Here is a 15,493-nt window from a genome sequence, read left to right on the forward strand (position 1 = left end):
GTAATTTAGTAATGCTGCACCGGTTGGCTGCCAATTACGTGTAGGTTGATATGCCTCAACGCCAAATATTGCATAGAACTGCTGATTATGTCCCATTTTGGTGCCAGATATTGCATAATTTTGTCGGATAGTGCTTTAACAGAGCCGAGCCAGCAATGTAGGATAATGTGACGACGGATAATTGAGAGTTTACTAACACATGCACCTACAACTGTGTGTGCACGTGCACGCACCCCCCCCCCCCACACACACACACACAATTCCTTGGTTATCGCACAGAATTGGTGCTGGAACATGGCGTAATGAATACACAGAGCCTAAGGGATTTATCTTATTTGGTACCAGGCACTCCAAGTGCAAGCCCAAGTTTTTCTTTTTACACCAATTTAGACCCAACAGATACATTTAGATCCTTATGGTAGACTGTATCAGAAACACACATAAGCATGGTTAGGTTAAAAGAAAGTACTGTAATGAAAAGGGCACAGTAAGGAAGAAACGTGTACCACAGAGACTTGACATGAGTTTTAGGTAAGGGGTTCCAAGGGTAGGGGTTGAGATTTATTGGTCTCCACGATCTGGGATTAACTTCTCGAGTAGGCTTCATCTTTGAATCCCTCAGAGACATCAGAAACCACAGACACCATATCATCATTGTCGGCAGAAGCCAACACAAGCACATGATAATTTTTTTTTTTTTTTTTTTTTTTTTTTTTTTAATAGCCAAAAAATGCACTATGACAACAGGAGTGCAGACTTTCATCTTACATTGATAACAAAAACTGTTATAACCACATGCGCTATAACCAAGGGAAGTTCTTCGTTATACACTTGCCCATCACTTTAAATCATTGAATAGGAGGCAGACACTAGCGAAGCAGTAAGTAGACACTCACCTCTCTGGTAACTGTGTGTGGGAGGGTGGTGACGGGAGGAGGAGGGGTAAAAGTCATCAGCTCCTCTAACCCTCCTTTTCCCATGAGGTTACCCTTCTCACACCTAGGTACTAGACTGTTGAGCGTCTAGTTCTTCATTAGCACTTATCTCACACTTAGAGATACAGCATGGTGGATGAGTGCATAATGCAGTACTTTCTGCAAGTGTACATACTACCTCAACTGTTGGGATATAGGGCAGGCTACACCACTTGATCCTGCATACTGCTGGCCAAGAGCTGCACCTTGCATTGCTGTGTTCAGTTAATAATGGTAGTGCTTGGGTTTTTTACTCTCTGTTTACCTCAGACATATGTTACTTATAATAGCTGAGTATTGCAAGCCAGAGCTGAAAGTCTTTACCCACCATCTAGGGTATTGTTACCGAGCTGTAGTTCTGTGGTCTGCATTGAGTAAGTTTTATATTTAAGTTAGGTAACTTTTCCTTGACCTAACATGACCTAACCCAGCCCTTCATCATCTTGCATGCAGTCACGTGAGCGGGAGGGCAGTGGTGGTGAGGGTGGAGGAGGGCAGCGTTGCAGCAGAGGATGTAAGCTGTGCTAATAACTTACAAATGCATTCTTCGTAGTTATACCTTCTCTGTGGGCCTAGATATTACACAGATTATTACTCCAGTTCTTATTCAGCTCATTTTACTTTTAAGAGTGCCTGTATTCATCATAATTTCAGTTCCATCAGTCATATGGGATGGGAAGGTCCACAGCACTTTTTTTTCTCTCTCTTTCTCTATCATTGTGGCCATGAATCAGAAGAAAAAAGAAACCTGAGCTACAATTTACCTTCCTTTAATGGGATAAGAGATACAAAGCTGCAAACCATATGAGTATGGGGGATGGGATCATCGTATTTCTTTTCCAGTACAATAAGGAGAGTTTACCAGCCTCCCATTCCTGTCCTGTTTAGTCATATTTTTCACAAAGTCCAATGTAGGGAATATATGGGTGGCATTCTTTCTTTCCTACCACCAGGGATCTTGTTTTTGCATTTTTTCTGTATCATGGTGTCACCAGTTGGTAGGTGGTGGCGACTATCATCCACTCACTTGATGTAGTGCCGACTATCATCCACTCACTTGATGTAGTGCCACCTACTTCTTCCTTCACATTTTTCATTCTCTTTCTGTGTCTGTCCTCCTTTCTTCCTATTTCTCCCATCTTTCCTTCCACATTTTATTACTCTTTTGTCCTGTTCAGGTGGCTTTACATTGAGTGACGAGCCTGATGGTTTCCTGTAAGCAAGGAAACCATTTACACCACTGGGTGGTAACCATGTAACAAACCTATACGTGTTCCCTTTGTGTCAACAAGTGGGTTGATGGAGGGTTAGCACCCCTCCCCATGAAACGACTAACCCAAAGACAAATGGTCACCCCTTATGTGATTATGGCGTCTGGCTATAGATAGCTAGGTAGATAGTGTCACCACCTCAGTTTGTTCTCCTTATTGTGTAAATACCATGTTTTTCAGTACCAAATTTTTTCCAGTGATGTTCACCTAAGGACCATGGCATCTTCATCTTTGTCAAGCTGTCAATGTTAAAAATTTAAAGCAGTTTATAAAAGCACAGTTAATTCATTAGCTTGTCCTGATGAGTACATACGTTTGTGTGATAGTTTTATTAGGTAAATTAAGAGGTAATGATAACTGGTAGTAAGTTCTAATATGTGTCATGATTTTTAAATATGCCGGTATAATTTTTTTCTAGGACTACAGTTAGATGCAACAAAAATAGTGCTGATTATAGAGCTAATAAGGGTAGCATCCTATATAGTGCTGTTATGGTAAAGTGATGCAAAAGCTTCAGTCAGTACAAATTCTTTGTGATGCTTTACAGATTATGGTAGGATATTGATAGGGTGGAAGGTGTATAATTAATTGAAATGTTATCAGGTATTGGCAGCATGAAGGCTGTTGGTATTATAGCTATACTGTATTCAGATCCAGTTTTTTTTTTTTTTTTTTTTTTTTTTTTTTTTTCTAAAGTAACCAAGAGATGGATGAATAAGCTTTTAGATTGCTGGCTTAGTTTTAAGATTCAGTTGTTACAGGTTTGTTCCTCTTGCAACAGAACAAGCTAGAAGTTGGTGACATCATCGCAGGTGTGTTTGGGACCTGCATCCATGGGTGGCGACGTGGGCGTGTGTCCTCACTTCTACGACAGAAAAAGGGCCTCCCAATTTCTCTCAAGGTTATTAAGGTTTGTAAACCTTTCTCATTGTAATAGTCATAGCCACTAATTGATGATATGTACCCATTTGTTGCAATCATCATTAAAGATCAGTTTATCTTACCTTCTGACATACAGAACCAGCCTCACACCATCTTCCATAACAGTACCACCATCCACTTGAGTGATAATCATTTTAATTTTAACCACATTCATTGTTAGTCCTTTTGACTCCATTCCATTTCTCTGCTTCCTATATCACTCTAATGTCTGCCTCTTGTTTTGTATGGTCAGCACAAAGTCATCGGCACACAACAACTTCCATTTGCATATCTGTCCTTGCTCTTCAGGGTCATGATGCACAGGGTGTGGTGTTCCCTGGGGTGGTGCCTCTGCTGCGAAGATTGCAGGTGGATGTGGAGGAGCTGCAGGAAAAGTTCCAAGGCGAAGCACTAGCTGAGACTTCAGATACACCACACATTCCTAGCCTCGGGTATGATTTGCTCTCCTTTTAACACTCTGACTCCTCATAGCCATTTTATACCTTTTGTTCTCTAACACCATAATCAGGGATAGTGAAAGTACTTTGGTCTGTGCTGCGATGACATCTAACAGTAGTAAGCTGCTCTTTTCATACTGTGGTGAAAGCTACTAAAAAATCTTGTTACATCACAGGAATTTCATAATTTAATATATTATATTTCAATCAATCAATCAATCATTTCCTGTGGCACCCTCGGGGATGCATAGGGCCTCGATGAACTCACACCACCACATCCTATCTTGTGCTAACTCCTCAAGATCTCCCCAACACTCATCTCCAGCTTCCCGTCTCATTGTCCTCACCCACGTCTCTTTTGGCCTTCCTCTACCTATTATATTTACCTTTTTTTTTTTTTTTTTTTTTTTTTTTTTTTGGGTAGGAATAATAGCTAAGTTGATGATGATGATAAATATTGTATTTGACAAGCATGCTAGACATAATTCTCTGAATTTACTACACTGGTATTCAAGAATATAGCTAACCTGTTTGACTGATTTATCCTGTTGATTTTATTCAGCCCTGTAGATAGTTTGCAAATGAGAAGTTAGAATATACAGTACAGTATATATATATATATATATTTTTCTATGTGTCCGACTCTGGGCAAAGGCTTCAGGGCCTATACCAAGGCCCAGTAGTCCCTACTTACACACCTCCGCATGTCACAACTTTGTCGCTAACACCCACCATCAATATTGAATACATGCTAGGGCTGTCTCATACAGGACTTGTGTAGTGGTATTAGCAAGGGTATAGATTTCATTAACCCTCCACTACAAGGCTGCTCTCCAATGCTGAATAAAATCATCCTATTGAAAAAAATAAGATATTGTTGTTGTGCTATCCCAGTCTGTCCGATTGAGCAGACCCAGCAGCTGCAGGCAAGCAACTGTAAAATACAGCATCAGCTTAGGGGTTAACTTATTCCATGGCAGAGGTCAGAGTGTGGAATACCTTGGAAGCTTATCTGTGGGTGGATCGGGTGATGTGACACACATAGAGCATGCTGTGGCTGCGGTGGTGAGTCAGGAGAGGCAAGCCGTCCCAGTGGCCCTCATTACGGGAGAGATCGGCGTGCAGACACTCCTCTCCACCAATAGAAAGGTAATGGAAGGCTGCTGTGATTATCTGCACTGTACTGATATTCGTTGTTCTAAGTAAGGGGTTGTGTTCTAAAATATCACAGGTCCATTCCTGTGGTCCTCAATATAGGAGGGACCAGTATCCAGACACTTTTCACCACCAACTGAAAGGAAAGGGGAGGCTGTGGTGATAGTCTGTACTATACTGATTTTCATTATTGTAAGTAAGGGATGTGTTCAGAAATATCACAAACTGTTTCTTTGCATCTCATCACAAGAGAAATTGGTGTCCAGACGCTTGTCATTACCAGTTGGAATGTAAAGGGATGCTGTGGTAATTATCTGCCCAGGATTGGCAGTCACCAACATAAGTCAGTGATATGTCCTAAAATATCATAGCTTTTTTCCATGTGAGTGGTACTGTAAGCTGAGGGAATTGGCAGATCAGCTACACAGAAAAAAAAAAAAATTTTATATGTAGTTTTTCTGTAATTTGCTTGAACTAACAGAGGGAAGAAAAGCATCCAAAGAAAGGAACTGATGGTGGGAACTTTCACATTATGTGTGAGGGATTTATTTTGAAATATCACAGCCTTTGAGACACTGTTGTTACTGTAAATTGCGGGAAGATGGCAGATCAGCTCCTTAAGTAAATGAAGTTATGAGACTGCTTTTTTTTTTTTAATGAGGATTTAGAAAAAAAAAGTCAAAGGGGTGACTTATAAAACAGACAATATGTAATACATTATTCACCTCTTCATTACAGTGATATTGCTGCCACCATATTGAACTAATTTTAAGAGAGACCCATTGTAGGTTATGGGGTAACAGAATCTCTTGTTTACCCAGTCACTGTGATAACACTTTTCTTTTCTTTTTCATGGGTCACGTGTTATGTTATAGCTGTAAATTTTAAAGTGCTGTCTTTGAGATACAGAAATTTACCCCTTTACCATGGGGAAACCTTTTCTAAATTGATTAACATTTTATAGTGATATTAAAGATACTGTACTGTATAAAAAAATGTCATCATACAAAATAACTAATGAAAATTGTTTCCAACCTCCTCATTACATGAAACCTCCATCAAGTTGAAGGAGCTGTATTTTGTTAATAAGAGAAGAATTTAATAACAATAATAATAATAATAATAATTATTATTATTATTATTATTATTATTTTTATTATTATTATTATTATAATAATACTGTAATAATAATATTAATAATAATAGCAATAATAATACAGTAATAATTGGTGGTAGGTGGGGACACTTACCATCCACTCACTCAGTGTAGTGTCTGCCCTTTCCTCTCGTCCTTCCTTCTTCTTTTGTCTTTCCTTCATTCTTTCCACTTCCTTCTGCTTATCAGTGACTTTACACTCCCTCTTCTGTCTTTCTTTCCTTCATTCTTTCCCCTTCCTTCTGCTTATGGGTGGCTCTACACTGAGTGACAAGCCAAATGGTTTCCTGTACACCAGGAAACCATGTGCTACACTGGGGAACTATACTGTACAACCAAATTATGGCATCTGGTGGTTTAGCGGGGAATTAAGGTGCTTCAATCGGATTGATCCTGTGTAGGTTTATATCCAAGGGGTAATTGGGGTTTATTGCTCACGTAATGCCACTCAGGGATGAGTGAGGCCGGTCACTCTCACTTAAATGTCAGGACCAACTTGCCTAGCCCTGGGTTCCTACTCTCTGTTATGGGGTGACATTGGATTGCATTATGGATGGGTGGATGGATAATAATAGAGAGTACTCACAGAGCCATACCTCCGCCAATGCCAGTAAAAAGGATCTTGATCTGGATCCGGATCCTTGAAGATACTGGGTGGAATACATAGGATCCAAATCTGCCCCCATATTTAATCAATTGTTCCTTGACCCATGGCCCACTCTTCCACAAAATTTTATTGAAATTTATTGAGAACTTCAGGAGGTATTGTTTTGGGATACACAGGATCTGGATCCGGATCTGGATCTGCCCCCAAATTTAATCACTTCTTTCTTGGCCCATGGCTCACCCATCCACAAAATTTAATTGAAATTCAGTGAGAACTTTTGGAGATATTGTGTGGGAAACAAAAGATCTGGATCCGACCCAAAATTTGATCATTCTTTCTTGGGCCATGGCCCACCCTTCCACAAAATATAATTAAAATTCACTGAAAACTTTTGGAGACGTGTGGACAAACAAACAGACAAACATAAGTGAATACATAACCTCCTCCAACTTCGTTGGTGGAGGTAATTAATATAGCTAATGAGAGCTATAAGTAGTGCTCCTAATATGAAAATTTTGTCCAAGGCTATATTAAATCATGTGGAGATTGGAAGAATGTAATATAAGATATGTCACCGGATTGGAGTGGTTAATCCTGTAATTGTTATGGGTCCACACTGGTATTGTATTCTGCTGGACATCAACATCAGGCAGTATATTTCACCCCCAAGCTATAGGCCCTGAAGCCTTTGCCCAGAGTCGGACACATAAAAAAAAAAAAAAACTCTTATCACCTAAAGCATGTAAAATCATGTTTGTTATCATGTACAGTACTATTAATTACTGTACTTTTTTGTGTGTGCATTTTACTCAACATTATTAACTTCTAAATAAATAGGTTAATAACAGTAACTAATTTATTTTTATGTTGGATGGGTCTTTCACAACCTTAGTTAATGTTGATTTAGAGTGAGGGCAAGTTTAGTTTATGTATGGAAGGTAGAGTTGTGGTTATTGAGAGACAGGGACTCTTTTCTTTGTAGTTACCCATAGGAATGCTCTCTCTCTACCCTTGAAGTAGAATTTTAGCGTGGTACTCATTTAAGGTCAGCAGGATGTTTATTGGTGAAATGCTACTGTAAGTGAAACAACTATTAGTGAGATGTACTTTTGATTCATGATTTAAAAAAAAAAAAATTCAGAATACCTGTATGAGTGATTCATAATAAAGGTTAACAGAAGACCATGCTGTAATTCATTAGCAATATAATAATGAAATAGCTTTTACAAAACAACGTTAAACCAGAACTAATTGTGCTGTATTTCTTGCTGCAGATCATTTTGAGCCACAGTTACACCGAGATATCCTCGTGTGGTCGCAGGAACGACATGCCAGAATATTTTGCTTATATTGCTGGGTATGTTAGGATTTTATTTGTCATGATAAATGTTTCATAAAAGTTCTTTTTGTACTAAACCTAATATCACTTAAAATACTTTACCCTGCCGTATCCTGGAAATAGTTTTAGTCTGTAAGCAAGAATACAATAAATATATACTTTATTTGAAATAGAGCTATGGGTGTTCAACTGAAGAAGCCAAAGAATTCATGAAAGAAATGGATGGATGAGGTATGTATGGAAATGCTCGTGACAATAGTCACTGTATACCATTTACAGCCTTGTAGTTGACAGAGTAGTCAGCTCTGCAAATGTTGCTAAAGCAACCAAGTCAAATGAAGCACACATTTGTATTGATTAATATCTGTGGATAGGAACTGAGAATTTTGAAGGTTTGATGTTAATAGTTATGCATATTGATGTTAATTTTGCCACTCAGGGACACCAGCTGTACCATATCAACGCATTTCACTTGCTTTGTCTTCAAGGCGCCTACTGTGGAGCAGGTGAGCTTGCATGTTGAGTGGCTTTAGTACTGTAGCAAGACTTTGCTAATATAGTCACCAAGATAATTCTGTTCAAAGATTATTCTTTCAAGGTCTGTCACTGAGTACCTATCTGAGTTTTATCATTTGCTGGATCCACACCTAAAATTATATAAGCCTTTTAATGCCCAGTCTGATGACACTGTTCATTTTATTCTTACAGTCACCAAACAGTTTCATTCAGCTTTGGAAAGATATTTTGAATTGGAGAAGTTAGATATGGCCTTCATTAACCCCTTCACTACAAGAACCTCACAGAATCTGAACAAAGTTATCAGTCAGTAGTTGTTACTCTTGTTTTGGCCCCAGGTACAGCCAGGGAAAGTTCTGCATTACCCACCTTTTGAAGCACTGCTGTGAGATGGGTGAATGTGAAGTAGCAGCCAGATCTCATGTGTCTGGTAACTGTGAGTGTGAAGAAGGGAGAGGCTGGGGATTGGGGGCAGAGGAGGGTTTGGTGATAGGCTGAGAATCAAGTGTAAGTTTGCGGTGTATGACTTGGACGGTGTGTTTGAGTTATTTGGTAAGGATAGATGATAATATAATGCTACCATTTTATTTAAAAAATTACATAGATGTCTGTAGAGTTAGTGTTGTCAGGAAAGTTATGGAAGTTTCCTGGATTCAGACAGAGACTTGAATGCTTTCATTCCTTCTCGACTTTAACATGAGACATTTCCCCAGGAGATATTCGTAACGATATGACGTATTTATATTTTATTTTGACTCGAAAAGAGCGATTTTGTATATATATATATATATATATACTGTATATATATATATATATATATATATATACTGTATATATATATATATATATATATATATATACACAGTATATTCTTATAAATTTGCTTAAATATTTATCCTCTGTCATCCCTCTATAAACATCCACCTGCAAACATTTTCATTGTTATTCTGGTAATTATTTATCTTGAACTTAGAGTCTAAGGTAGTGTGTAATAATAATAATAATTAAAAAAAAAAAAACGCAATCTATATGAGCGATTAACAGACTTCTGGTTTTCCATTAGACAGAATGACATGGGAAGTCCTAATTATATGATCAGTCTCTGTAACTGTCATTCCTGTCGATCATTGCAAAATGAAGGCAAAGAAGTATACCTTTGACAGTAAACATGTTTTCACAATAATGTAGACAGACTCAGAGAACAGTGTGATACCATACAAACAACGTACTGCTGTTGCACTTTGAGAATACGTTGGATGCATCATCATTGGGTAATGATACTGTGATGTTAGGAACTCTCCAAACCCTCCCATCCCCAGTCACCCTACCTCCCACTCACAGTTACCAGACATATGGGGTCTGGCTGCTGCTTCGTGACTATTCATCGACCACCAATGCTCTGAATAATGGGTAATGTGGAACTTTCCCTGACTGTACATGAACAAAATTTAAAAAATTAATCATGACATTGTAGGGGTTCATGGAGATTATTTCTAAGCCTTTCAGTCATGATCTTTCTCATGATCTGAGTAGTATATTGCATTGGTAACAAGAATAAAATGCAAAAGATATTGTTGTTGGTAGGTGGGGGCACTCACCATCCACTCACTCGATGTAGTGCTGCTCTCGGGTGGCTGCCCTTTACTCTTTTCCTTTCTTCTTTCCCTCCTTCCTCTTATGTCATTGTTTCCTTCAGTCTTTCCTCTTCCTTCTGGCTACGGGTTACTCTACGCTGAGTGTCAACCCAAATGGTTTCCTGTACACCAGGGAACCATTTACTACGATGGATGGTAACCATATAACCAAACTGTGGCGCCTGGTGGTTTAGTGGGTAAGTAAGGCACTCCAGCCGGATTGAGCCTTTGTCGGTTCATATCCAAGGGGTGGTTGGGGTTTATTGTTCACATAATACCACTCAGGGATGAGTGAAGCTGGTCACTTTCATCTGAAATGCCAGGACCAACTTGCCTTGCCCCAGGCTCCTATGCTCCTCATGGGACAACACAGGTTTAATGATGTATATTATCTGTATGTATATGAAAGATACTGTACTGCAGTGACATGCACAGACATTTGAGGGGGGCAGGGGCTTTAGTTAAAAGAAGATGCACCGCATGCTGTCTCATTACAACTTAGAGAGAGAGAGAGAGATTTCCTAAGAGGGCGTTTTGTAACTGGCAGGGCTCTAGTCCCTTTGAACCTTATCTGTGCATGCCTCTGTTGTACTGAATGGGTTAATTAATGTAAGCCATATTTTCAAGGTTATATGGTAAGTTGTTTATGTTTTTACTGATAAATGTATTGTATTAGAATACATTCCCACAGTTATTGAAATTTATGTGAATATGAATTTAAAATGCTTGCTTTCATTTTTTTTTTTTCAGTCAAGGGATATTCTCCTGACTTTAGGTGAGTATAAGGAGAAATCTTGTCCCTCTTATGTAAAGTTAGAGTTTGAATGAGGTAATCAGTTTTACAGGTTTCATTTCGTACACATCACTACAGAAGTAGGTTATTAAATACACATCTGGATTCATTAACCTAAGTTAACTGTCTGTCACCTTCAGCCCCAGAATATCTTTGTGAAACTATTTAAAATTGTTTGGTGTTAGCCAGATGATTTTTTAAAACTCTCCATAGGTTTAAGGGATTCTTGAGATTATTTTCTTTTTCAACCCAGGGACATATTCTTAAAGCTGAAAGTAAATCATCTGGCATTAGCAAGAATGCAAAGCATAAAAGACATCACAGTTTGAAGAGGTTGTATGCATAATGGAGAAGGAATATTACTTAGTTATTATTCCTTGTATTTCATACACTGCCAAGGATTGTGGGTAGTCTCCTACAACTTAAGTGATCAGAACTCTGGTAGCCTAGCCTCAGACCGTTTTACACTTCAGTGAATAATAATTATTGGTTGTTTTGTAAACGATGACCATGGAAGTTAATGTATGGTGCTGGCTACCTCCTCCTTATATTGGCATGAAGTTGTGACAGTGGTATTATTTACTTCTTATGATTCAGTTAGTTGTAACCCAAAACCCTTATGACTTAGGAGGAGGAAGACTGAACTCTGACTTTGGCTCAGATAGTCACAACCTGAAGAGGAAAACTGAACTGTGAATTAAGCTTTGAGATAGTAACAGTCCTTATGACTCAGGAAGACTGAACTGTGACTTAAGCTGTCAGACAGTAACAGCCCTTGTGGCTCAGTAAGACTGAACTATAACTTAAGCTCTCAGACAGTAACAGCCCTTATGATTCAGGAAGAGGAAGACCAAACTGTGACTTAAGCTCTCAGATAGTAACAGTCCTTATGATGCAGGAAGAGGAAGACTGAATTGTGATGTAAACTCTCCCTTGATTCATCCCCTGGCTGATATACGAGAGGCATGCTGTAGGTCTCCCTAAGCCATATGTACCTGGGAAACTCGGGTAAGGTGATAATTACTGCATTAGTCATACCATAAGGACATTTGTGATCTTTTTAATGACTGAGCATTCACTTTTCATTTCTTCACCTCTAATGTCCACCATCCATACTGAATACTTGCTGTGGCTGCCCCATTCAGTAACAGTGTAATGGTATTACTGTGGGTGTTTTTGACAGGTCTTAGGGTCTTGTGAAAGATCGGTATAGTCTGTTTTGAACAAAATTCAAATTATATTTATATTGCTCCTGTCCCAGCCAGGTATGAAAGCCAAGTTCTTTTGGACAATAGACAACCTCTGTAACCACATGACCATCATGGATCATAGAAATAGGTGCAATTACTATAGCTAGTCTTCTCTCTCTCTCTCTCTCTTCTGTGCTCCATCTTGTATCCCCATATATTTTAGTCACAATGCTTTCTTACCAAATAACTTTTGTTTTGTTTCATTTATAAAGGCACACCATGCTTGCATGCATCAGCCTTGATTACCTAATGGCATCTCTTTAAGCTTCTCTATCTCAAGCAGTCTCCTTATACAGTCTTTTATCCCTGACATCACATTGTATGACCTCATCCCAGGTCTTTTCTGGTCAGCCTTTCGCAACCCTACCCTCATTGTTCACACCTCTCATCTTCTGCACCTAGTTGCCATCCTCCATCTGCTCCATATACACAAATCATCTCACTCTACCCCTTCGCATCATAACACTAATATTCAGGTCCCATCCTACCTCTCAACTCTTCATTCACAATCCTAACCCCCCCAAGCCTGTCATTCAAGGATATACTACACATTCATCTAATCCTTTTCATCTCTGTTCATTTGAGCCTTTGAATATGCACTTCCTTTTCTGCCCAAGTCTTACTACTGTGCAAACATTACATTCGTAATGCATGCTGCGTACAAGGACCCCTTAACATGGAGGGAGAACCCTTAGTGTCGTAGAGGTAAGAGCTCCCTGAATTTCTTCCAACCACCCCATACCCTAGCCACAGAACTTGATCTAGGCCCATCTGCCGCATGTAACATGTCCCTCAAATAAGAGAATTCCTTCACACCACAGGAGACTATAGCAAGGTCAGTCCTTTCCCACTTCTGTCGCTACATGCTTTCCCCTACGCGCTGCTCACATGAAATCAGCATAATTTTGCAGCCTACCTCTATTACCACTACATTTATCATGCACCCACACATGACAAATACTGAGTGCATAAGATAAGTTATTTTCCATACCCTTGTGGCAGACTGCACTTGGGCACACTCCCTCTGCTTTGACAGTACCACTACCAGCCCTGGACATCATCACTTTTGTTTTTTATTTGAGTTTACTCTCAAACTCTTGTACACCATTCCATCTCTTCACTTCCTAAATCTTTCCTCTGCCTCCCGCTCATTCTCCATGTTCAGCACCAAGTCATCAGCATACATCATCTCCCATGGGAGTCCAGTTCTGAAGTCACTTGACAGAACTTCAAGCACCATGATAAACAAGGGGCTTAAAACTGACCCCTGATGCATGCCAGTATTCAAGAAAAAATCATCATTCAGATATTACAGACAAATATAAGTGATTGCAGCATATCACCATTGTACATCTTCCTTAAGCCTGATGACTAACTGGATAAAAGTGTACAGTACTGGCAAAAGGGAAAACACTTTACCAAAAGCAGTCATAAAGGAAATTGGATTCAAAACAGGTATGAAGTTGAATACTGTGTGTATTGAAATGATAGTACAATATGCTGTTACTGTGTGATAATTTTTTGTGTAATATATTTGGAGTGCCACCTACAGCAATTGCCTGCATCAATCCAGATCTGTAATGTCATATTATTGTATTATATTTTCTGTACAGCCAAATGGTTTGCTGTATACCAGGCAACCGTTTACTACAGTGGGTGGTAACCACATAACCAAAATATGGTGCCCGGTGACTTAGTGGGTAATTAAGGCACTCCAATAGGATTAAGGTGGTGCAGGTGTATATCCAAGGGGTGGTTGAGGTTTATTGCTCTCATAATGCCACCCAAGGATGAGTGAGGCTGGTCACTCTCATCTTAAATGTCAGGATCAACTTGCCTAGCCCCAGGCTTCTATGCTCCTTATGGTGCAACACAGGACTGGATGAGGATGGTTCTGTAAATAATGTCTATTTCAATTACTGTCATGAATAACTTCAATCTTTTCAATATTTCAGCTGATGGCTTTCATCGGACACATTGGGCTGTTTGAAGTAACAAATGTGAACAGAACTGTGACGAGCTTCTTCAGCTTCACGGTTATTTCATGTACCTTTTATATACTGTCAGTCACCTTAAAGCTTGGTTAATGTATATGAAGCCAATCTTGTGTGAAAAGTATTGTTGGAATTAAAGTACTTTTTACTGTTGGCTAGTTGGCAGACTAATCAGTTTCCACATCTCTTACCTCTGCCTTGTTGTTGGCAACTACATGGATAGGATAGATTGAAGAAGGATTGATTGAAGCTTGTTTGTGACTCGGGCACTGAAAAGGTTGGTATTATAGAAGATTAATATTATGGTCAAGTTGGAAAATAGGAAGAGGATGCATTGTTCTTTGATGGTATTGTTGTTGTTGTTTACATTGTGTCCTTGAACATGTTATGATTTAAATTTATGACCATACTTGATTTCACTGGAGCTGCTGTACTTAGTTTTTATAATTGTTTTAGGAGTCTTGATGGTTAATGTTCCTATTGCTGTTTCTATTTCAATTCCTGGACTTCAGTTCCTGGATTAGAGTTTTCACTGTGTATGTTTTATGTTTGTGCTTTTTTCTTGTGGGAGTGATGTCTGTAAAGGTTAATTTTTAACATAGTGTATGTACTGTAGTACTGTATTGCTTTCACCTCTTTCTCATTGTCAGTTCTCTAGAGGGAATCTAGAACACATTAGAAGATAGGAACTAGAATACTTGTGATGAGTTCTCATGATGTTTGTATCAGGTAAAGTGTCCTGTTGTTGTTATATGTTGAATATTAGCAGTTTTGTATAAGCGTAAGTACAGAACTGTTTGTACTTGTAATACAGCCAGACATAGCTGAATATTTGAAGTAGCAGAAAGCTGTAATGTATGTAAATCTTTCTGCTTACAGCTTTAAATAGTTTTTTTTTTTTTATATGTTCAGGAGTGCCATTATCACAGCTCTCCTTTTAATTACAATTTGAATATATCAAGAACTCCCTGAATATCCATTGCTTTACATGATATGGTGTTGTGTCTTTAACTTAACATGGTAATAAACAGTACAGTAAAAGTTCAACAGATGCCATTAAGGAAACTACAGTTGATTTGTTTTTATTTGATGGAACTGGGCCACCCCTACAACTTGAGTATTAAGTCAAGGTTGCATGAAATTCAGTGAACCTTAGTTATGAGGTTGGAATTAGTCACCTTAGTTATAAGTTAAATTAACCCTTCTGTTGGCCATCAATTAGGGTAAGATGATTGGGGATCTTCGTCAGGTTCAAAAAAATTTTCAGTATTAAAGTACTTAGATTATTGGCAGCTTACTACAGATAAAGAGCTGTATCATTTCCTTAGGAGGCTCATTAGCACCCCTTCCTTACTATTTTGTATCTGAATTTAGTACAGTAGTGTTCACGTATGTATTGTTTTTAAAAACTTTGTTGGTATAGAA

At 38.7% G+C, this 15,493-nt stretch overlaps 1 protein-coding gene across 1 annotated transcript in view; it reads left to right on the top strand.

Annotated features, from left to right (window-relative positions):
* Positions 1-15,286, top strand: part of LOC145411805 (uncharacterized) — a 35,235-nt gene extending 19,949 nt beyond the window's left edge. Inside the window, exons 5-12 of the mRNA XM_080281749.1 lie at positions 1,428-1,488; positions 3,027-3,155; positions 3,476-3,618; positions 4,605-4,773; positions 7,817-7,899; positions 8,321-8,387; positions 10,782-10,806; positions 14,030-15,286. Coding sequence (XP_080137875.1) covers positions 1,428-1,488; positions 3,027-3,155; positions 3,476-3,618; positions 4,605-4,773; positions 7,817-7,899; positions 8,321-8,387; positions 10,782-10,806; positions 14,030-14,064 — 712 coding nt within the window. The 3' untranslated portion in view covers positions 14,065-15,286. The remainder of the gene's footprint in view (positions 1-1,427; positions 1,489-3,026; positions 3,156-3,475; positions 3,619-4,604; positions 4,774-7,816; positions 7,900-8,320; positions 8,388-10,781; positions 10,807-14,029) is intronic.
* Positions 15,287-15,493: the final 207 nt, after the last annotated feature.

The sequence above is a fragment of the Coenobita brevimanus genome, chromosome 91, assembly GCF_032717465.1.
Source record: "Coenobita brevimanus isolate Jiangsu-jjx chromosome 91, ASM3271746v2, whole genome shotgun sequence".
Classification (NCBI taxonomy): domain Eukaryota; kingdom Metazoa; phylum Arthropoda; class Malacostraca; order Decapoda; family Coenobitidae; genus Coenobita; species Coenobita brevimanus.